Source organism: Typopeltis vanoorti, chromosome 18 (assembly GCF_054136105.1).
Source record: "Typopeltis vanoorti isolate ZY-2024b chromosome 18, IOZ_Tvanoo_1.0, whole genome shotgun sequence".
In the NCBI taxonomy this organism is placed as follows: Eukaryota; Metazoa; Arthropoda; class Arachnida; order Uropygi; family Thelyphonidae; genus Typopeltis; species Typopeltis vanoorti.
The window spans coordinates 97,190,654-97,216,373 of NC_143566.1; the positions used below are offsets into that span (position 1 = coordinate 97,190,654).

The window sequence follows — 25,720 nt, forward strand, 5'->3', positions numbered from 1 at the left end:
GAGCTGAAAATGATATTTTTAACAGCATTTACACTGTTCTGAATTTCTGATAGAAGATAAAGTCCATCCAATTGGACTATTCTTTTTTCAGGACAGTTTGGATGTCAGTAGCACTGATGATTGCCTTAATAAATGTAATTTTTAAGTAATATGTACTTTGGGTAGGATATAAATTTCAGGTAACAGGCACGATATTTAATTTATTTCTTAATTATTTCATTCGTCCAATTTGTGACAAATTCTAATAATTCTTTTCTCTTCATGAACATATCATAATCCACTGCTGTATATTAGCCGTTGATTTCCTGGTATGCACTCAAGAAGGTGCAGCACAGGATACTATAAACAGTACTATATGATTAAGTTTACATTATTACTAATCCCTTGTCAACAGTTTTCCTCCAAATTAATCTATCACTTATCAGATCTTATATTTCTGACTTCTGACTGCATCAATCCACCTAAATCATTATCTTCCTCTCAGACTTGGCATCAAATATTTCCTCTCCCATTCTGTTTAAGTGACCATGCTCAATTAATTTAGCTTAGCTCACCCATTCTCGATTGCTAATGTTGAGTTCCTTCCTAACTTCATGACATTTTTAATATACTATTCTTCCACTGATACTATCTGTTCATTTCAGAACACTTTTCACAAAACTCTCATATCTGTGGTATCTAGTTCTTGCTCATTGTTTTACTTCTAACCAAGGTCTCAGATCCTTAATTTAAAATTGGTTTGAACACTGTCTTGTATGTTGCAGGTTTAGTATTTTGGCTAGGAGGTGCAGCACAGGATATGTGCTGCACCTCCTATTCAAATTACTACCAGCCATACCATCTCTGCTTATTCTATTGTCTATTCATTATCAAATTCCTGATACGTACCCTCAGGGGGTATACAAAATATTATGATAGTACTACATGAAAAAATTATGGCAGCTACTTCCAGTAAACAATTTTCCTCAAAATTAATCCATTATCTATCAAGACACCAACATTATCAGATCTTATATTTCTGTCTAATGACCACACCACCTGAGATATTAGCTCTACTAACATATTCCTGAATGCTAACAATGGCAACTTCTTTCTTAATATCTTAATTTTTAATGTGATACTGCCATTGATGTCATCTGTTGACTGCAGTAACCTTTCTCAGAACTCTCACATTAATCTCCAGTTTTTGATCAAGTGTTTTATTTCTAACCCTACTCTCAGATCCACAAGTTAAAATTGTTTTGAACACTATCTAATATAGCTAATTTAGAGTTTTGTCTAATTTCTTTCTTATTCCATATAAATTTATACAGCTGACTTCTTCCTACCATACCAACTTTACTAATTCTGTTGTCTATTTCCATATTCAATTTACCATCTTCACTAAAAATTGTACCTAAATAGCTGAAATGTTGTATAGGTTCACCATTCTGGATAGAGTTGAAGTTTTCAATGTTTCTGCCTATTTTCATTGTCTTTGTATTGCTGATTTTCATACCAAATTTATTACAATTGTCATTCAATTTAGTCAATGAATCTTACAGACTTGTGCTGGATTTATTCAGAAGTATAACATCATCTGCATTAAAGTAAAGAGGCAAGATTAACATCACCAATTTTGATATCAGATTTACTACCACTTTCCTACATAATGTGATTGGAATGTAGCTAATATGCAGCACCTGTAGAATGTTTTTAATAGACCAGAATTGTGGGCATGTGGTGGCTGTCAGTTCAATGTTAGTAAATGTAAAGTCATACACTTTGGTGTGATGAAATATCCTGTGTCATATTATATTGGTCTGATTATGCTAGAAGAAACTGATATCAGAGGCTAGGGATCATGGAGTTTTAGACTTCCTCACTTGGCTCAGGAGCGTACCAGATTCTTTATTCCTGCAATCAAAGGCCATGTAGCAAAGACTGGAAATATGATGCAGAGGATAATTCCAATGCTGAAATGAACATTGACATGTAGAGATAATTTTAGTCATTGTACATTTTTACAAGGCCTTGATAAGACCTCACTTGGACTATTCATCATAAAAATATTATAACCAGAATCATATTTAATTTTAGTGTCTTTATTTGTAAAATGTTTGGCTTAGTTTCATAGCCATTATCAATACAGTTCTAGGAAAATACAAAAAAGAACAATAATTCAAATGAAAGCACATGATATTATGTGCACTATTGGCTGCAGGAGAATAGTTCCATCTGCATTAAGAGATATTCAAAATAAATTACAATAAATTAAGTTAGTTAATAAATTATTTTTAAATATACAAATTTCTTTTCACAAATTTTAATTACAAATTAAGGAATACATGAATGGTGGGTATTAGTTATGTGTTCCTTAATTTGAAATCAAAATTTTTGCGTGTATTTAAAAATAATTTATTAACTAACTTAATTTATTGTAATTTATTTTGAATCTCTCTTAATGCAGATGGAGCTATTCTCCTGCAGCCAATACTGCACATAATATCATGTGCTTCCAACAGAATTGTTGTTTGTTTTCCTATAACTATTGACAATGGTTATGAAACTCAGATGAAAATTTTACAAATAGACATTAAATTTAAACGTAAGTGATTCTGGTAGTATTTTATGATGAATTCTTCCTCTTATGTCTGGATCTTTAGATGAACTTGGACTACTGCATGAAGGTCTGGTCTCCTAGTTTCCATGCAGCAACTTCACCACATACTTCCCTAGCTGAATCAATCATTGTTTTCTTCAGGGGTTTGCCACTGAAACTCCAAGGTTTGGTTTTTGTTTTCAAATTGTTACATTTTTCTTCAATAAGATTTGTATAGTTGAGTCTACAGTTTACCTGTAAAAGCTGCTCAACTTTTATTTTAAAAACTTTCTTACATACTGTTCTTTTCAATCATCAACATCATGCCTATCAAGGATTTAGGCCTAGAGTGGCCTGTTCTGGCCTTAGAAGTCATCATTGAATCTCTTAAGGGGACATCCTGGTTTTCTTTTCCCTAATGGTTTGTAATTTAAGGCTTGTTTTGGTAATCTTTCTGTTTTCATTCTTTCAACATGTTCCATCCATTTGTATTTATATTTTTTAATTTTTTTTTTTTCTGGTCTCTGTCAACTCCACTATATTATTATTATTCATGACACCTCCAAGGAGTCCCAAGACTCATCACAGGAGGACACCTACTGTACAACTCTACGTCTCCACTACCAATCACCTACATCAACGCCATCTACTACCCACAACCACCACAGCTAGTATTTTTTGTCTGTAAATTGCATGTGTTCTGAAGGGCCGATTTGTCTGTATGCGGGATGAAAAACCAGTGTTTCCGGGAGAAAAAACCCTGCTACCTCCGTATGAGATCGGCTAACTCACCTTCAAATGTAAAAGTCCATATGAAGATTCCTTCCGTCATAACAGGAATCGAACTTAGGTCTTTTCTAATCGAAGAACGCAACATACTGTAGTTCTTCCAATTGCGCTATGGAGGCATTATACTCTCATTCAACCTCCATAACCCATCATCGAAAAGTTCTCTCCTTGTCGCTTAAAGGCATATATTACATCCATTGCTGTGACAGTCTTCCTTTCGCCATGCTCTGTATAGGTGACAGCATCTCGAATAACATTTTCCAGAAACACTTTCAACATCCCACGGGTTTCTTCATAAATCAAACTGGATAGATGTTTAACACCACCATGACGAGCAAGACGTCGAATAGCTGTTTGCTAATTCCCTGAATATTATCTCGAAGAACTTTTCGCTGATGCGTAGCACCTCCTTTTCCACGACCTGGCATCGTAAGCAGATTATTACCCAACATACCTGAACACTACAGAAAGCTACTGGCAAGCGAATTAATATATTACATTAAAATTTTCAGTTCTTATAGTTCCTTTTAATTTCTTTTTTGTTTCAGTGATTACTGCTATTTGAAAATTTCTTTCATTTAATATTTGGTCTAATTCTATTTCTTTATATGCTATTCCTCTTACTTTCCAGTTTGCTATATGTATTATATTTTGTCGTTTCCATTTTCATTTTACCTTTTCCATTCCAGGGTCGTTTTCCATAGATTCATTCCGATTACTTTTCTCTGTCAGCTTAAAAGTAGAATAATGTTCTCCATGTCAGGTGACTAGCCTGGCAATGGAGAGTCCAGTGTAGGAGCTGCTACCTTAAGGCTTCTGGACTGGCCTTCTTCCAAATTTAAACCCATTGGAGGAATAGGGTGTATTGAAGGGGAAAGAATAGATTATAGTAGAAGCTTATACAGGGAACATAGATATAGACCAGAAATGGAAAGACCTATGGCCCTCGAGTACTCTAATAGCATAAGGATCATAAAATAAGAAGAGTTGGCTGATAAGGCCTTACAGAAAAGGTTAAAGTGAGTGGATCTTCCACAAAGTTGAGGAAGAAGAGGATAGATCCAGCTAGGGGACCATGGGAGTGCCACTTCCCTTACAATCAAGAGGATTGCCCTTTATGGCCCTGTTCTTTTCAATGTGATATTAATTTTTATCCTACTCTTAGTACTAAGTGGTGGTCACTTAAAATTTCAAATCTTCTGTACACTCTTGTATCCTGAACCAGTGTGAAAAATACATTATCAACAACAACATAGTCAATGAGACCTTTTTTATTTCTTGTGTCTTCTCCCCACATGAACCTGTGCACATCTTTATGTTAGAACACTAATTAACAGTCTGTATCTTGAGCAGAAATCAAGCAAATACTCATTGTTATTATTAGATTTGCTGTTTTTTCCAAATTTTCTGGAAACGTTCCTGTATGCCTAGTGCGATTCATTTCCTACTCTGCTGTTTAGATCTCAAAAAAGGACCACTTTTCCATTTTCTTTGTCAGCTGCCTGCTCTAATGACTCAAAAAAATTCAAAAAGAATATTTTTTTAATAAACATTTTTTAACCTCTTGGTTTCTGTCATGATTCTGATACAACACAGAAAGTGTAAAAAATGAAAGCAGGAGTGTGGATTACCGATTATGAAGAAAGACTGAGAATTTATCGATTGCAGATACTAGAACAGGATAAAGAAAGATCATATGATTGCGACTTACAAACTTCTGAAAGGGTCATACAGGAATATCAGTAGATTGAATTTTTTATTTTATGGAGGGTGGAGAAAGCAGAAGAGGGCATCCTTCGAAGTTGAGTATGAATGCTTCAAGGAGGAGGTGAAAGCTAGATTTTTCACTCACAGAGTCGTGTGTGATTGGAATGTGTCGCCATTGGAGGCGGTGTGTGAATGGATTCAAGAACAGGTATGATAGCTGGTATGGGTAATATGTGGCCTCCCTTGAAGAGTTCCTGACTTCTGGATCTCTCTTAATAATAATAACATTAGTGGTTTTAGTGGTTTATATTAAATTCCTTATTTTCCTTACATAATTCACATGTGTTGTCACTTAATCACATCTAGAATTCAATCCTCTGACTAGGTCTTCTGAATTATGCAGTGTAGCCACTATAAAACTTATACATCCATATTTGAGTATTTCTAGTTGAATATCATCTACTTCAGCTGCTTTTTTACATTTCAGGATTTCGATGGTTGCTTCTACTTTAAAGTCTTAATATGTATCCCTGATCACATTCCTCTTGGATGTTTCCTACTACTATGTTGTCACTGTCTCTTTCATTTAGAACTCTTTCAAAATAATTACTCCAGACATTTTGAATATCTCCAGTTTTCATATCATTTTTATCAACTTTTAGATGCTTTCAGCCTTTCCTTTACTTGATGTTTTTAACTTCCTGAGTCCAACTAAATTATTCAGATTTTTTTTTCTCTCTCTTTTTAGATTTTTTTATTTTTTTATTATCTATGCTAAAATTTGCACCTCTCCTTTAGAATATCTTCTGGTCTTGCTTCTTTCTCAGTTTTATTTCTTATTCTCCAAAACTTGAAATCTCTTAATCATAACAGAAAAATTTTCCTTTATTACATTCATTTAACTTAGACATACAGGGTGTTCGGGATAAATTTGACATATTTATAATTAATTATATTTTTCCGTAAGTTACATGTATTAACACACACTTCTCTTCATTTAAAAGTTTGGACCCTTCTTCATTCATATACAAGATGTCAGAAAGGATGGATAGCTGGAACCCACCTGAATCATGGAAGAGAATAACTTGTATCATGATGATTCGTGCCCGCCATCAAAATAAGGATATTACGACTGCTGCCCAATGCTCCCTGAATACAGTAAAAACAATCAGGCATGAACTAGAGACTTGCAATGGTGACTACGAGGATGTAGCAAGAAGAAAGATCCCTAGCAGACGATCTGATTGCGTTCGTACAGCAGAATTCCTCGCAAATCTGCAGGAACAGGTGTTGAAGAACCCTGGCATTGGAATTCGGGCTTTGTTCGTGGAGTTGCTAACTGTAGTCAAGCCCTGGATAACAAGGGTAGCCAATGGTAGGCCGTATGTATGGCAGCAGGATTCGGCCCCTTGCCACACCTCTGGGAAAAGTCAAAAATGGTCGTCTGAAAATTTCTATGACTTCACCAGTCCAAATGTTTGGCCTCCAAACTCCCCAGACCTTAACCCCATGGATTATTTTGTATGGGGTGCAGTTGAAAAAGACACCAATCGCACTTCCAGTAATACAAAAGCCCAGTTAATGGATAAAATTAAAACAGTTTTTGCGGCCCTTCCCAGGGAGACTGTAGCATCAGCTTGTTCGAGGTTCCGAAGCAGAATTGAAGCTGTGATCGATGCTAATGGTGGTTATTTTGAGTAAATCTTGTTGATAGTATTGTAATTAACTCTGCCTGTAATGTTTTTTTGTCAATTCATTAAATTTAATAGATACAAAGAAGATTTTCTTTTTCCTTACGAAACTGTCAAATTTATCCCGAACACCCTGTATATCATATATTTTTTTATCCTTCTATTTTCATTTAAAATTTCCTTATTTAAGAATAAGAAAATTAAGCTTTAAGTTGTCACTAAGTGATCATATCTTACATTCAATGTAAATCATAATTTCCAAAATAGGAAATTTCACTAAATGTGGAAATTGGAAAGGACTCAGTGTCTGTTTAGTAGCTGCAAAATTTTTTTTTATATAATTTTGATAAATAGAATTAAAAACAAAATAGAAGAGATATTTTGCCTGAGCAACTGGTTTTAAAACAAGTACTGTATATCACATTTTTACTTTAAGATATATTGCTGAACAATGTATAGAATTTAGAACCTCCATTATTATTAGAAGCTATGGAATTCCTGACAGAAATGTGAGGCTAATAAAAGAAACGTATTAAAAAAAAGTGAAAAGATGTGCATTTGTTCGGCAAACATATCGGAAGGAGTTCAGATAAGAAATGCTGTTGGATAGGGTTGTGTAATGTCTAGACTACTTTCTAAATGTAATCATTGATTGCATTATAAAGTCACAGGTATAAGGAGAGGAATAAAGTGGAATCCTATATCAGTTCAAATATCTAGATTATGAAGAAGACAGGTTTGATACTATCAAAACACACTGTTATGCAAACAAAATCAGAAGCATTGTATTTAACAGCTGAAAAAGTTTTACTTAATTATGAATAAAATAAAAGCTCTTAAATGAACAACAAATGCCAGAAATTAAAACTAACAAGCATGTAGAAGAAGAAGTAACTGAATGTGGAATGACAAGGATACAACACAAAGATAGGCAAAAGTAAATACTGCTGTCGGAAGACTGAATAACATAAGGAAATCATCCAAATATTATAATAAAATCAAAATAAAGATCTTCAAATAGCAATATTAATGCCATATTATTATATGGATCAAGAGACAGCAGACTGACAAAGAAACAGGAAGCTAAACGTATTCAGAAGAAGTGTTTGTGTAAAATATGAAAAATATTTTGCTCCAACAAATAACAAAATGAGTTATATAAACAGATAGAACAATAAAGAATCAGAGAATGAAAAGACACACATAGAAAGGGATTGAACACATACTGGGAATAGACAGAGGAGAGATCCCGAAGGGTAGCTTTGACATGGATCCTAGAAGGGGAAGGCCTAAACAAACTTGACAGAGAATGACAGAAAAAGAAGGATCGTTGGTTGGGAGAGCAGAAGAATTAGTTGCAAAAGGCAGGGTTAACTAGAGAAGACTAATCTCAGTCTCATGTCAGTTGCTACAAAGAGAAGTAGGTAGATATATATATGTATATATATATATATATACATACATTGCTCAGACATGAGTAAGCAAGTCATTTTTTTTTCTACAACTGAATGATTCTCTGTTGAGGATAACTGTTAAGTTACATTCAATAGTCTTTGTGATGAGAACTTTGTTGTTGTTCTTCAGCATTCTGATATTATGCCTTTCTTCATGGATCAAGTTGTATGGTTTACATTCTGAATTACCACTGCAACTAAATTTGGGAGTAATCTTATTCGTGTTAAAATGGATGCCATTTTAGCACATACAACAATGAAAATAATACAATTCAAATGGAGAACAGGATGGAGCTCACAATTTATAGAGTAATGCTTTAAATCCATGGAAAGTGGGTGGGATTATATGTTTTAGTATTGATTAAAAACATTGTTCATCAGTTTGTGTTCTAATGCTGTGCTGTTTGAGAAGACATCTCAGAAACAGGGAAAGAAGTCATCTGATTTTAGATGTGGGTTTCTCAGTCTTAAGAGTTTAGTATGGATTTTGCTGTTTTGTTTCAAAGGCATTCTAGGTAAAGTGATTTGGATGATGAAATTTGTTCTACCCAAGAGACTGTTGTTATAATGGATTTTTTATTTGACATTAGTTTATGCAAAATAAGATAAATCTGAAAATCTTTCCAAACATAATAATCATTGTAAGATTTGAATACTTTTTGTGGATTGTTCAAATCCATATAATCAGAGCCCACACTGGACACTAGTTAAAAAAGATTTTCCAGAAAGACAACAATACTATAATCAGTATTGCTGTCTTTCTGGAATAATAATTTTTTTTTAAATTTTCAGATGTCTTATTTTAAGTTATGTATGAAGTCCAATAAATATCAAAATATCTGTTTCTTTTAAAATCACTAAGAAGAGTAATGGTGTGATTAAGGCTAACAAACAAATTACGTAAGCAAACTACATAATCATTTAACAATATGAAATTTAATTTACATTCTAGAATATGTCACGGATGAATTCCAGCATTTATACAGCAAGATTTGTATTTAAACTGTACAAAATAGGTAACAAAATCTTCTTTTATTTCTTGTTCCAATTTTTGGAGGAAAAATTCTACAACAGTTCAATGAATTTCTGAGCCTAAAAGGGATAACTGAAATAGGAGAAAAAAGTTAAAAATAATTTTAGCAACAACATCACTATACATTCCATTATATTGTGTCCATTTTTAAAATTAAAGATTTCTGGTATATAATATTGCCTAAACATAAGAATAGAACCAACACCTTTTGCCACCTTAAAGCCTGTTGAGAAGTGATAAGTAATTACAAATAGGCTACTTATCATCATCATCATCATCAAATTCCTGCCATGTACCCTCAAGGGGTGTACAGGATATGACAGTACTACATGAAAAAATTACATCATTACTAACTTCCTATCTACAATTTTCCTCCAAATCAGTCTGTTACTTGTCAAGACTCCAACATTATCAGATCTTATATTTCTATCGTCTAAGGCACTTTGTACCGTATCAATACAGCTATATCTTGGTCTTCCTCTTGGTCGTTTTCCTGCCAACCTGGCAGAGAACACTTGTTTTGCTAATCTTTCCTCTCCCATTCTATTTAAGTGACCATACCACCTGAGATTAGCTCTGCTAACGCATTCCTGGATGCTGACAATGTCAAGTTCTTTCCTAATATCCTCATTTTTAATATGATATTGCCATTGATGCCATCTGTTCACGCCTCTAATCTTTCTCAGGACTCTCATATCTGCGGTCTCTAGTCTTTGGTCAAGTGTTTTACTTCTGACCCAGCTCTCAGATCCATAAGTTAAAATTGGTTTGAACACAGTCTTGTATACAGCTAATTTAGTGTTCCGACTAATTTCTTTCTTATTCCATATGAATTTATTCAATTGACTTCCCACGATACCAGCTTTGCTGATTCTGTTGTCTATTTCTATATTTAGTTTACCATCTTCAGTAAAAATTGTGCCTAAGTAGCTGAAATGTTTTACTTGTTCCACAGGTTCTCCATTCACAACACAGTTGACATTTTCAATGATTCTGCCTATTTTCATTGTCTTTGTCTTTTTATTGCTGACCTTCATACCATATCTATTACAACAGCTATTCAATTTAGTCAGAGAATCTTGCAGACTTGTAGCAGATTTATTTAGAAGTATAACATCATCCGCATAAAGCAAAGAGCTGACATTAACATCTCCAATTTTGATATCAGGTTTAATACCACATTCCTTCATAATGTGATCCATATAGATAATGAATAACAGAGGGGATAATGTACATCCTTGTCTCACACCAGATTTAACATTAAACCATCTTCCTGTACTTCCTTCAATTCTAACTGCTGAATCACAACTCAAATAAAGACTAAGTATTGCTTGATATAATGCCCCATTGACACCATATAACTGCAGCGTATTGAATAGCTTCTCTCTTGCCACCTTGTCATATGCCTTTTCCAAATCGACAAAACTTAAATACAGATCTTTGTTATATTCCCATGCTTTCTCGACTATTTGTCGTAAAGTGAAGATCTCATCCTGACAGCCTCTATTTGGCCTGAATCCAGCTTGTTCTTCACCAAGCTTTTCTTCCACAATTCTTCTCAACCGTTTCTCAAGTATACTTGCATAGATCTTGCCAGGAACACTCAGTAGGGAAATACCTCTGTAATTCTCACATTCAGTTTTATTTCCCTTTTTATATATGGGTACTATGAGAGCTCTACTCCAATCATCGGGAATTCGTCCCTCTGTCCAGGCTTTCTGAACTATGCAGTGCAGCCACTGTAAGACTCTTATACCACCATACTTCAGCATTTCTGGTCGAATATCATCTACTCCTGCTGCCTTTCCACATTTCAAGCCTTTGATGGCTTTTTCTACTTCAAGTATGGATATGTATTCCTGACTGCATGCCTGGTCAGTGTTTTTTATCACTGTGCTGTCATCACTGCTTGTTTCATTTAGCAGTTTTTCAAAGTAATTACTCCATACTTCAAGGATATCTTTTTCTCCTGTTTTCATTTCACCTTTATCATCTCTAATTCCTTTTACAGCACTCTTTCCTCCATTCCTAAGCTTCTTCAACAACCTCCAGAATATTTTGCCACCTTCTTGATATTTATTTTCTATATTCTTGCCAAAGTCCTCCGATGACTTTTGTTTAGCTAGTTTTACACACTGTTTAGCTTTCTTACATTTGTCTCTGTATTCTGTAAGAGTAAAAGCTGACTTATTTGCCAGGAACTTTTGATATGCTTTCTTCTTTTCCTTCACTGCCTCTTTAACTTCCTGTGTCCACCAGGGAGTTCTGATTTTTTTATCTTTGCACACAACCTCACCACATGCCTCTCTGGCAGAATCAATCAATGTTTCCTTCAGAGTTTGCCACTGAATCTCCAAGGTTTGATTCCTGTTCTCAAACTCTTTCATTTTCTTTTCAATAATATTTCTGTATTTTAGTCTACAGTTTACATCTGAGAGCTGCTCAACTTTTATTCGCTTTAAAACTTTCTTACATGTTATTCTTTTCAATATGAAATTCAATTTTATCCTGCTCAAGACTAAATAGTGATCACTTCCAATTTCAAATCCTCTGTACACTCTGGTGTCCTGCACCAGGGAGAAAACATCACTATCAACAATAACATAGTCAATGAGACTTTTCTTATTCCTAGCCTCTTCTCTCCATGTGAATTTGTGCACATTTTTATGTTGGAACATGGTGTTAGTAATAACCAGTCCATGTCCTGAGCAGAAATCCAACAGATATTTGCCATTATTATTAGCTTTGCTCTTTTCTCCAAATTTTCCCAAAATATTTTTGTATGTCTCACAATCATTTCCTACTCTACTATTTAGATCCCCAACAAGGACCAACTTTTCCTTTTTCATTGTGTCAGTTGCTTTTTCTAAAGCCTCAAAAAATTCCTCCACTTCTACCTTAGTAGAACCTTCTGTGGGACCATAGGCACAAATAAGTCTCATTGTCCAGTTCCCCATTCTCATATTTGCCCACATTACTCTACTTGAGACTGACTGCCATTCAAGAAGATTAGCCTCGTATTTTGTGTTGAATACTATGGCTACTCCTTCTTTTCCTTGATTGTTATTGCCTGAATATAACATTTTGTATTTATTGCTCAGAAAGATCTCACCAGTTTTGGTCTTTTTTGTTTCAGTCACCCCTATTATGTCAATCTGGTACTTATCTAATTCCTCAGCTAGCTCCATTTCTTTGCCATTCAGGCTTCTTACGTTGATAGTACCGATCTTTAACTCTGGTGATGTTGAGTTGGGGTTTGTTTTCAGATTTGTTCCAGTAGCTGACTTTTCGCTGTTCGCCCTGGTTCCCTGGCGAAAACAACGGGGGCCTTGTTTAACCGGGCGACGCCCCAGCCGGCATGAAATTTTGTCATGTTGTACCATCATTTTTTATTTTGGTTTAACCAATAAGAATACAATTTGGTCGGCTAAATCCCAAATTGCCAGCCCATCCTCGTTCGTTCAGTATCAAAGTAGATACCCAACAGGGTGCACCACGAGAAGGTGAGGATTGGACATTAGGTCAGAAGCCCTGGTCGGTTCTCCGCATTCCTTTAAAGGCTATGTGGAGGTCTCCTCTCAGTTATACAGCTTTGACCCTTAAGCACCCCTTAAATAATATAATTTTTTTTTTTTTTAATAAATGAGAATAGGCTGGTAATTTAGGGTTCAGTCAACTAAACTGCATTCTTATTGACTTAAACCAAAACAAAAAATGATGGAATTTTATTTCAGCCGGGACATCACCTAGTTAAACAAGTCCCCCTTCTCCCCCCACAGTTTTCATCAGGAAACCAGATGAAACATTGAAGTCAGCTACAGGAACAAACTGTAACTCAACAACAACAGCAGAAGAATTCAAAATAGGCAGTAAAAATATCATTGAAAAGGAGCAGAACTGGCAGACGAATTAGAGGTAGAAGATCAACATAATTGGGTGTTACTGAAAAACAAGAAAAAGACAAAAACAGACGAGATTCTTCTAAATAGCAAATACAATTGTTATATTAAGGAAATAATGATCAGGGAAAGAAAGAAGCAGCTATATTATTTAATACTGGGAGATAATATTCTTGAGTGGCAAGCAATATGGAGTATGTGAGGTGAATATCAAAATGGGGAATCAGACAACAAGACTTATTTGTGCCTAAGGTCCCACAGAAGATTCTATTAAGGAAGAAGTGGAGGAATTATGTGATTAGAGAAGGCAACTGACAAAGTTGGTTGTATTGGAGATCTAAACAGAGAGAAGGAAATGAATACCAGATATAGAAATGTTTTGAGAAAATTTAGAGAAAAGAACAGATCTAATAATAATGGTAGGTACCTGGTAGATTACTGTTCAGGACATGGACTGGTCATTACTAATGCCATGTGCCAACATAAAGATGTGCACAAATTTACATGAAGAGGGGATACAAGAAAGAAGAAACGTCACATTGTCTATGTTATTGTTGACAATGATATCATCATGATGGTTCAAGATGTTAGAGCATACAGAGGATTTAAAATAGGAAGTGATCATAATTTAGTTTTGAGTAGGATGAAACTGATCATTATATAAATGGGATAATTCTGTGAAAATTATTAAATTAAAAATTAAATTGAAGTCGCATAATTTTTATTTTGATAAGAGTGAGCTATTTGGTTAACCTATCCTTCAGATGAAAGAATACAGATTTTTAGAATTTTTTAAGATTTTTCCTGGAATCCTATTAATTATGACTATTTTTCAACTTTAGGCTTATGGGGAAAAATACAAGAAATTAATAAGCAAAACTATATACAGACTGACAGTTCAGTTAACCAACTGATGCAAGTTCTTGCGGCCTGCAGGGAAGGAGTGTGTGTCGGTCATCAGTGATATGATGTATAGTCTGCACAGCACCATGTACACACATGCAAAAAGGTCATTGTCAAATTCTCCACAGATGTAATAAGTGGGCACAGTGGCCTTGTCAGGTCCTAAATCTGTTTAGCTGGCTTCAGAGGTGTCGAGACAGATTGAATCCTGGAGGTTTGATTAGTTGGATCTGTAAGCAAGCACTTTTTTGCAGATTGTTCCAATCCTCTTTACTAGTCCTGGTGACTGTCATCTGATATTTCCACAAGTCAGATGGGAAATTTGGAGATAAGGCTGAAAGCGGGATATGGAGAGATATCTTGATGTATAGAAAGGTGCATGTTATTTCATGTATAAGTATGCCTTCTGAGAAGAATATGAAGATCAACTGCAGCAATATCTGGCTACCCAAAAGCAAAAACAACCAAAGAGCCCCGTCAACAACTGCACGAACACTCACAGTAAATGGCGATAAACCCCAATGGCACAACAAACCACCCAAGCACGTGCTTTCTATCCAGAAGTGGTGTCAAAATCCCCAGAGAAGATGAATCCAAGTGCCCAACCAAACCCAGGAAAGCTGCAATCATATCAGTAACTCTGTAAGAGATGTTAACTGAATTGAGCAAAGCAAACCCCAGCAGGACTCTGTTTTCTCATAAAAAATACCTCAGATCTTCTCCACTTGCTTTTAATAATGATCTGCTCAACAGTCAAGACCAAATCTCTCTTCTCAGAATGACTCTTACTCCAAACCTTTCTTGGCACAATCATATCACTTCTATAGCATCATCAGCTTCCAAAAAAACTTGGCATCATTTTCTGCTCAAGATGATACTTCTCTGCTGAATAGTTAGTTATTCTGTATAAATCCCAAATGTGACCAATTTGGAATAATACTGCTCTCATGTTTGGGATGGTGCATCTAAGACCTCATTAAAAATTCTTGATGCTGTTCAGTTGATTAATAACACCTCTTCAACTACTTTCCCATAGAAGATCAGTTTTTGCATTATGTCTCTTCAAGAGATATCTCCATGGCCATTGTTCACTAGAACTAGCATTTATTATATTTCCATTTCTGCCAGACCTATGGGAACTTTGGCAACAGCTGCTCAACATCCCTTTACAGTTGAACTTCAGTTTGACTGTAAAGGGATGTTTGAAGGGATGAATCATTTCCAAAAGACTACAACTTTCAAATGAACTGCAGTTCAACTGTAAAGGGATGTTGAGCAGCTGTTGCCATTCCTGTAGGTCTAGAAATATACACACGTTTGCACAAGAATAATGTTTAATTTGCCAAATATTTTGGTCTGAATATTACAGTCCATCTTCAGTGCCTACATAGGAATAGTTTTAAAAAACAAAGTGGAATACAAACAATTGATCATTCACACATAGAACGAGCTGAGTGACATATCGCTAAGTATTAGAAGAGTAAACATTTTTAAAGTCATAACTAAAGATATTAATTCAGAAATTCATATAATAATCTTAAATAACATTAGACTAATATAGGAAATTTACAAAAAAAAAAAATTAATGTGTTATGCTGATTAAACTTTAGGTCTGGCAGAAATGGGAAGCATAATGAATGCTAGTTCTGGTGATCAATAACATGGAAATATCTGTTGAAGAGACATAATGCAGAAGCTGATCTTTCATTCCTTCTGCCATAATTCTGGGGAACAGGCCTCCCCCATGAAACATTTCCAAAAGACTACAACCTACACTTCAAGAATATCAACAGATTACTCTACTCCTGAACCCTTCCCATTCATGCATTTTTTTTTTTTTTTGCTATAGGCTCTTTTTACCTTTTGTGAGTTTAACTAAAAAAGTGTGATGGATGATCTCAGCTCTGACCATGACCTAGCTATTACTCTAACTGGGTTCACAGCATGAAAATATCTCAAATCAGGTCTCGACTATTAACTGCTCTATATAAATCTGTTGGCCCAGTTCTGTGGATCCACCATATACGATAGCCACAATTAATAAAATGCCAGGAAGAAGTAATTCATTAAAATTGAAAATTATGCAGCTTCAGTTCCCTGATAATTTCCTTCAGAATGACTATACTTTTGTATTGTTATTCCAAGCCATACTTTAAAAAAAAAAAAAAAAAATATTAAGCCCAAATACATAAGAGGTTGGATGATTAATCTATAGTACATTAAGTACAGTGTATGAGAAATTTGATTTTTTATTCCATCACACTGTTACCGTTTCCTGAACATTTTGAACAAGTTACTAGAGACTTCCATTTTTTAATTTATATTCCTTAAACATGTGTGTGTGTGTGTGTGTGTATGTACGTGTGTCTTTCTCCATTATATCAGCACATTTATAGTCATGAATGTACTGATTTAATGGAGACATTCATAGTTGTGTCACGGAATACTGTTATTATGACATCTCCATAACATAATCTCATATAACTGACAATGGTAAATTCTGTCTCCCAAACATTTGAGATATCCAATATACAATGCACCTATATCCTTTAGAACCATCAATTCCCAGCTCTTACACTACCTTGAAGGCACCCAGCTAATAAACGACCATTAGTATGGATTCCATCACTGCTGATCAACATGAGATCTGCTCACATATATCACCCATCTCTAGACAAATGCAATGGAGAAGTTTGGTGAATCTCAAGTGGTTACACTTGATATCTCCAAAGCTTTTGAATGGGTCTAGAACAAAGGCTTACTAAGCAATTACTCCCATCATTTGGTCTGTTCTCAGGACTTCTGCAGTTGGATTGCCAGCTTTCTGTCTGGATGCACACTGTGAATGGTGGATGGTTCTTTATCCTCTCACCATTCAACTAATGCCAGGGTTTCACAAGGGTCTGTTCTCTCACCAACCCTCTTCCTTCTATATATCAATAACCTACTTCAGTTGACCTCCAACCAAATACACAGTTCTGCAAATGACAGCACATTGCACTTCTCCCTTTCATTTGATAAACTTTACTCTACACAACTCACCTCAACCTACAGAATATCAACCACTACTTTCCTCAATTCTGATCTCCAGGCCATTCTCCAATGGGGCTCAGATAACCTCGTCAACTTCAGCGCTAGTAAAACCCAGTTCTGTCTTATTTCTCACAAAAAAAGAACCATTTTCTCCTGGTATTATTTTTAACAACACTCAAATTTCCAGAGAAGATGAGATTTCTCTTATTGGAATCACCCTGACATGAAGCCACTTCTGGCATAAGCACATCACAACCATTGCATCCTCAGTTTCTAAAAAAATTAGGATTTTTCTTTCACTCAAGATGTTACTTCACCTCTGAACAGCTGTTAACCTTGTACAAATCATAAATCTGTCCAGCTATTGAATACTGCTTTCAGATTTAGGGTGAGGCCCTCTAAGAGCATCCTCAAAATTCTTGATTCAATACAGAGGAGGGCGATTAGACTGATTAATAAACGATCTCTTAACTCACTTCATCCACTTTCGAACAGCCGCTTGGTTTTGGCAATATGTGTATTCTATAAATATTTCCATTATATAGCATCAATAATTCTTCTATTCAATACTAAGTCTGTTGGAACAAGTGCAGCTGCCACTCAACATCCTTTCACAGTACACATTTCATTTCCTCCATCTTAATCCCTGTTACTGCTGTATTGTGGAACAGCCTTTCCCCTGATATGTTTCCTAAGGAATACAATATACAGGCTTTTAAAAAAAATGTAAACAAGTTTCTCCTTCCCCAACCCACTACTCATACATGGCACTAACATACTATAGGTTGATTAAAAGATATCTCATGTATGGGCTCAACATACATGAGAAAAAAAAAAAAAATTCCAGAGTCTCAGTCTCATCAATGGAGACCATTTCATTCTACACGATCCACTGTCTGTATTACATAAGGTACTGCCATATTACACCTCCCTATATAGAAATCTTGTCTGTTAATTGCATGTGTTTTGACTTGTCTGCCAGTTTTGCACAATGAAAAACCAGAATTTTTGGGAGCAAGTGCATGCTACCTTCATTGAGACTGGCTAATTCATTGAAAAAGTTTACATAAGTTTATGTAGCGGAGCTGAAAGGCTTCAATGGATGGATTCATATCCTCTATTTCAATATTTTATTTATGCCAAATTGAAGCCAAATCTAAGCACTATATAATTATTTGATTATGCAAGAGTTAAGTTCATCATAAGAGTTTACTTATGATGAACTTAACTCTTTAACAGGACTGTTGTGCTAATGAACAGAGGGTTTCTGCCTTATCTGTGATGAGAACGGACAGTTCAAAACAGCCTGTCAGGCCAATCCAATTTAAGCACTAATAAAAGCAAATATATGGGTTCCTGGGCAGTCTGTGTTTTAAGTAGTGCAAACCACGGTAACTTCAATGCCAAAGATTTTATTCTCATAAGCTCAGAGAGCTTATGAGAATAAAACCTCAAAACAGTTTCTTTCTATATTTGGCTATAAAATATAGCTGGATCCATAATACTCCCTGTTTCAATTGATGAACATGAAGATTTTGTTTGTCATGAAAGTGAACTCTAGTCTTGTCAAAATTGTATTGAATCTATGAAGATGCTATGTTTTAAGAGAATTTAAGAACACAAATGCTTACCTGTTTCAAGAACTGTGATGCATTCATTAATTCTGTACAACCATAAATAATTTTTTTGGATGATGTTCCAGCTTTTCCCTGTAAGAGGAAAAATGAAGAAATAATTATGAAGTTTAAATTGCAACTAATACAACTAACTAATATGAATGAATTGTTAATTTATGTTTCTCATCTTATTTACAAAAGATATTAATGTTGATAAGAAGTTTTAGTTTCTTAAATTAAGTGTATTTTCTAATCACTGTAACCAACAATTGAGAAAGAAATATTTATATGATAACTTCAGATAAAAAGACATGTTGAATTCTACTCATAGGAAACTATAGCTTAGTCAACAGGTCTCATATAGAGATGGCAGAGTTTCTCATTCTGGAAACTTGGTCTCTCTACCTCCCAAAACAAACAGGCCAGAGAACACATCAAGTAACAGAATAGTAGACTATGATAATAGAATGGGCTACCTCATCATTATCACATATCATCATAGCAAATACTGTAATAGCAGTTGACTGAAAAACATCAAATTATCTAGATGTAAAACCACCAAGCCTAAATGAGTAAAAAGGAAAATTAGAAGAATTAGCATTAAAAAAAAAACATGCATCAGACATGATACAGTTGATCCTTGAATGATGCAGGGATTAGGGACCCCCCTCCCCACATTGTTCGAAAATCCACGTATAACGTTTGACTCCCCAAAAACTTAACTACTAATAGCATACTGTTAACCAGAAACCTTATCGATAACATGAATTGTTGATTAATACATATTTTGTATATTATATGTTTCATTGTTGGAAGTTTTTTAATTGTTTTTTGCCCTATATTAGTTACCCCAGTCCTGAAAATACTTCAGGCGCAAACTTTGTTTGCTTACACTCGAATAAAGGATTAAACCAAGTATATAATTTCTTGGTATCTTTAATTCATATGTATTATATACTGTATTCTTACAACAAAGAGTTAGAGAAAACAACATGTTATTAAGAAAATCATAAGGAAGAGAAAATACATTTACAGTACTATACTGTATTTATTGATACTGTAAGTTTATGTTATCTGTTTGTCTGTCTGTCAGTACCTACATCAATATTCTCTCATATGACAGAAAACACCGTAGATTTTATACGTATTACTAACACCAGACATCAAAAATGAAAAGATAATGAAAAAGGAATTCATATTTATTTATTTACAGGTATAGCGATTTATGCACTGATAATGAAGAAGCAGCAATATGATTGCTTTATGGTAGCCTCGTGCATTCAATACTATTGCTTCGCGGTAGCCTAGCCTATACACAAATGAATCGTTATAAAATTTTTATTTTATGCAGTTATGATTTAATACTTTAAATTTAAGTGTTTGTGTGTGTAAGTTTTGATAAATTTTAAGTTTGTTATAATAGATTTGTGTATATTTTATGGCAGTAAATTATAAAAGAGGCTAATATCTACATTTCTAAGCTACGCTGTTCGTCTGCAAATTTTTTCAAATCGTCAATCTCTAAAAAAAATTTCCAATATATTTATTAAAAAAAAAAAGCATATAAGTGGATTTGCGCAGTTCAAACCAGCATTCTTCAAGGGTTAATTGTACAATTATTTAATAAGTGATAGTTTAGAATGCTTTTCGAAATTTATTTCTTGAAACTAACTTTTAGATTTATCAAGTTTCCAAAAATTTGTCTCCTACATCTTGTTATGGAATTAATATGCATATGATATGCGAAATGACCTTTGTCTGTTTATTCATTTTACAATTAATGGCATTTCATTTTTGATATCTCCAGCAGCCACCCTCTTATCCACTTAACCAGCATCATATCCATCTCCATTTATTCTAATTTGAGTAATAGAGTTCCATATGGTATTCTGTCAAATGCCTTTGCAAAATCCAGCAAAATCATCATGCAGCCATTTCCTTTATCCAACCCACTCTTACTCTATTATAAAATAGTTCATAAATTACTAAGGCATGACTGACCCTTCACAAAGCCATGTTGACTCTCAATATAGCATCATAAATTTTATCTACCCATCCTTGAATTCTCTTTTCTACCAATTTTTCTAGTACTTTTACCACCATGCCTGAGATTCTGATTGGTCTATAATTTGCTACTGTAGTTTTAGAATCTCCCTTCTGCAAGGGAATCATTTTTCCCTCTTTCCATATCCTTGGAACTCTATCAGAGCCGTGACATAAATTAAAGAGCCCAGTGAAAGGCATTGCCAGTTCCCTTGTACATTCTCGCAAAACCCTAGTTGATATCCCATCTAATTCCAGATGTATTTACATTGAGATTCTGCAATATCCTAAGAACCTCCAATTCATCTGCTTTTGTTCCCACATTAGCGTCTGTCACATAGGTTAAAGTAGTTAATCGCAATAAGATGATATACCCTTGCAAAGTGGTCACTGAGCAACTCAACTATTTTTATTCGCTTCGGTCTCCTCATGACCATCAACACTTATTAAGGTTAATCTTCCATAGTCATTCTTCCTCTTACTTGCCACAGAATGAAAGAACTCTTTGGGATTTCCTTTGGCCTGCTCAGCTAGATTCTTCTCACAATCTGATTTTGCCTTCCTTGCCATGCTGGTCATCTTTCTTGTTTGAGCCTCATACTGTTCATGAGTTTGCTGGTCACTTTTCTCTTTATATACCCTACACAACATTTTCTTTTTTTTTTTTTTGCAGCTCAAGCTTAATGATATTGCTCATCCATCTAACTCCTTTCCAATTAACCCTTCTTACCCTAGGTACACAACTTAATACTGCTTCCTATAGATGACCCTTAACTACATCCCATGTGGTGTTTTACTTACCATCTTTACCATGCGGTGTTTTATGCCATGGTACAAATTTAAGCTTCTTCCTAAGCATGTCATAATCACCTGCCTCTGGTTCCAGAAATTCTTCTTCCTATTCTTGATAAAATATTCCTTATGTTTTACAATCTCCCAAGTCAATTACCAATTTGAGACAATGTTGTCACCTTGATTATGAATAGCTCTTCTGATCCTAAGACCATGTCCAATACTCTTCCACCCCTAGTTCCCTCTGTTAAATTCTGAATGAAACTAAAATTAAATTAATTAACGTTTCCTATAGAATTAACATGGGTTTGCAATTTGAATCACATATTGATATATTGGGCATACTAAATTCTTGTAATTTACCAAAGTATTACTAAATTGAGGATATTTTCACTAATGTAAAATGTTGTAATTTGCTTAAATGTTTAAACCTTGCTGCTTTTGTGCAAGTACTTATAAATTGCTGGGAGAAAAGATAATCCGATTAAGTAAAAGTGGCCGGAATCTAAACACGTGCACCCTTTAGGTAAGCACGTAGACCAACCCCCCAAAACACACACACTCGGAAGAGCATGCTAGAATTCCGTGTGTGGTGCTAAGTACTGGGTGACATGGAAAAAGGGGAGGAGAAAACAATGACGTAGAAGAAATCGGTAGTGTGCAATTTAAAAAGTCGTTACAGCACCTAAAACGCGCTCGGACTCTTATGCTTTTGGACTCATGCTCTGGTGTGTTGCAACCTCCTCGTGGCATCTTCTCATCCCCCTCTTTTCGAAGCAGGCTCGAGACAAAGACTGAAGAACTATGCCATGAAATTCTTGAACGTTTATCAGTCAGCGATCAGCCCAGCGGAAGGAAATCTCCGATGTTTCTGGAGATATCATTACGATGTTGTGCCAGTTGACCAGAGAACAACATATGCCTATTTTCGGTGGTGGAGATAAGTACAGCTCGGACCCTTGAAGAATGCCTCAGATAAAGTGGAATGAACCAGGAATCGAAAATGATTGTCCAGTCGTGATATGTGAAGTGGCCAAACAGTTCCCCAGCAGTTGGTAATGTACAGTCTATGTTTTTATAAGTAATTGTGTATTAGAAGACAGTTTGTAACTATAGGATGGACCTCTAGATTGCTTTACTTTTAAAATAGAGAGATTATGAAATTTTAGTGAAAGAATTAATGTGAGAGCACGTAGAGATAACTTAGAGATTCAATTAGCGAATATCCTTTGTATTGAAGAGTATGTTTGATCTATTAAATAGAAGCTGTAAACTATATATGAAGTTCTTTGTTTTGTATGCTATGGTAAAGATAGAGTTTGAATAATTAATGCTCATTCCTTAGAAATTGTAGATTACTTTATTAGCGTATATTCATAAAGTGTAAGATGCTTCAAATGAAATTAAATGTTTTGCTTTTTAAGTTTAACTGGTGACTTGCCTGATTTTCTTCTCTATTGCACTTTCTCATAAAATGCGGACCACAGTGGGAGATTAATTAATAGAGAGGCTATAACTGCAAAAGTAATTTATAGTGAAATAAGCTTGTATGCTAAACTGTGTTCTGGTTCCTTGATTCTGCACTCTTTGTTAATCTAGGATTCAGGGTGGCACAGGATAATATAAATTTTCCCTGAATCCGAAAAAGGAATCAGATCCAGTATTGAACAAAGGAATTTGTGTTGACCATTAGCAATCCCTTTGTCCTTAAACCACTAGCATCGTTCTTAAGAGTGAATAAAGGTAAAGATCGGTCCAGAGAGAATATTGAGACTAATAAGGTAATTTATGTGTTAGAGATAAGTTCAATTAGTACAAGCATATCTAGACAAAAATTTTAGAGAACAAAGAAGAAAATAGAGAAAAATCTTACAATGAAATAAGTAATGATTTTACAAAATTGTTAAATATTGTTATTTATATATTTTATACTTAGTTTGTTGCTGATTAAATCCTTTCTTATTCAAAACCCTACTGGCTGCTCTATTGTTACGTCGTTGCTTTCTCTATATTTTACTGCTTTATATCTTCCAATTCTATCTTTCTATCGCTATTTTACTTCTTCAGATATCGGGCCTAATATGCTTACATCTAGGATTGTTTCCTTTTCGGATACTGGCAAATTTATATTTTGCTGTGCTAGCCAGTATCCTATAGCAGAAAAGGATCCTTACTCAGAGAGACAATACTAGATTCTGAGGCGTTCTTACACAATGATCTACTTTAACACTGCCGTATAGATTCAGATTATTGCAGTCGTGACCTAAATCTATAATTATATACACTTTCTAATTCCTTCCCACCAAAATAGGGTCTATTTTTATAAGTGGTAGTTTGGAATTGTAATCAGGCATGACTCAGGTTTAGGTAAATATGACATGTTTATTGGAATATCTAAACAGAATACAAAGTTCATATGCTCAATTATGACTCAATACTAAATGAAAACTCGAGTTAAGAGGTTAACATATTTTAAATTAATTAAAGGTCATAAAGCATGCGAAACACTATAACTGCATATTGGGATAGATAGCAAATGATATGAAGTTAAACTAAAATTCCTTTCTGTAATGCTATTCATAAGATAATATAAACAAACATTCTAATGTTACTCAGTTACTAAAATCCACAATTCTGATCTCATTAAGTTAATCCTATCCCATTCAATTACTAAAGATATTTTCCAAACAATTCTTCTTACTCTCTCAAAGGAGGTTAACTTTCTAATTAGAGACTGTCCACAGAGTTCTTTAGAATACTGTTCTTAATTTCACATTCGCAAACAATCTTCTCTCTTCTTATGAATTTTATACACAAAAATAGAGTAATTTCACCTTACCCAACTTTTTCTGCATCTTTCAGCACCACGTGTATGTCTGGTTACTTCTTGTCTATTGACTGTCCATACGCCAACATAGGGGTTACGCTATCTTCATTATTTCTGCCAAAAACGGACTTAAATCTTTGCATTTCAGGAACAACTCGATGGGACGTCTCAGCAACGGCTTGATTCTGCTAGGACTGGAAATTTTTACCTTCAGCTCTGCGTAGAATCCTTCTCCATTTTCAGAAAGCCTGCTGTCTGACATCTTATTTTAGCACAGATGCTTCATCCCCCCCCTTTAGGCGAACTCCCGAGCCACCAAACAGAAAAACGATACAACAAGAGTGATCTCTGATACGCCGCTCGTCCCCTTATATTCCTCCTTAGAGCACCCTCTTTTTCCTCAGTCCCCTTTGCACACGACCCATATCTATCTTTTCACCCCTTGGGCTCATCCTTTGCTTTTTCCTGACGCTGTTATGCTCTTGTATTCCCAGAATTCGCATCGATATACGTTCTGCTTAAGCGACTGCCGTCAGCGTTACGCTGTACACGTGTTGTTTTATACCTTCCAAGAATTATTATTTAGTAACTATTTGATGACTCACAGTTAATTTTACACAGCTTAAGTGAGGCTTAAATTAAGTCAGATTATCCCTCTTATAAAACATACTCTAATAAAATCTTAATATGAACACAATAGATTAAATATATCGTACATGAAATAAGGAATGCATTTATACATAAAGTGAAGAAGTTTCACTTTGAATTTTAGCTGATGTGCAGGTATTTCTCTTTTTTTTTTTGTAAGTTTAATATGTTGGATTCTGAATGAATGATTTCTTTGCAAGATTCCTTCATTCAGGATCTAACACCTCCATCACATGCTGGCTTAAGTAATTATCTCTTAGCAGGTGTATAAAATTGAATTTTCTTCCTGCCGTGTGATCTTTCTTTCTTCCAGTCTATATCTCCATAGCTGAAGTTCCGATAATAATCACTTGGCCTGTATTCGTACTAATTTGGTGATGCATGTCTTCCAGATCATCTGTGGAACACTCTGGCCTATAGCAACAACCAACTGTATATTTTGTTTAACTGACCTTAATCTCACACCAGATTGTTCCAAATGAACAGCCACCCTCCTGCCTGTATTCTATTCTTTTTGGTTGCAATTTATCTGCTATCATCAGCAGTACTCCTCCCCCAATTCTATCTTCCTTAAAATACTAAACTCTTCACATTTAATCTAAACACATGCTGTTAGCTAAGTCTCACTAATGCTTATAACTATTGGCTAAGTTGCATTAAATAATGCCAAAGCCTCCTCCCTCTTGTTCCTGATACCTCTGGCA

The 25,720-nt window shown here is 34.9% G+C and overlaps 1 protein-coding gene across 1 annotated transcript in view; it reads right to left on the minus strand.

Moving 5' to 3' along the window:
- Window positions 1-9,139: 9,139 nt before the first annotated feature.
- The window catches only part of Slh (sec1 family domain containing Slh), a 349,840-nt gene continuing 333,259 nt past the window's right edge, over window positions 9,140-25,720 (minus strand). Inside the window, exons 24-25 of the mRNA XM_090408533.1 lie at window positions 18,722-18,799; window positions 9,140-9,327 (exon numbers count right to left, since the gene is read on the minus strand). Of these exons, the coding sequence (XP_090264659.1) occupies window positions 9,298-9,327; window positions 18,722-18,799 (108 nt within the window). The 3' untranslated portion in view covers window positions 9,140-9,297. The remainder of the gene's footprint in view (window positions 9,328-18,721; window positions 18,800-25,720) is intronic.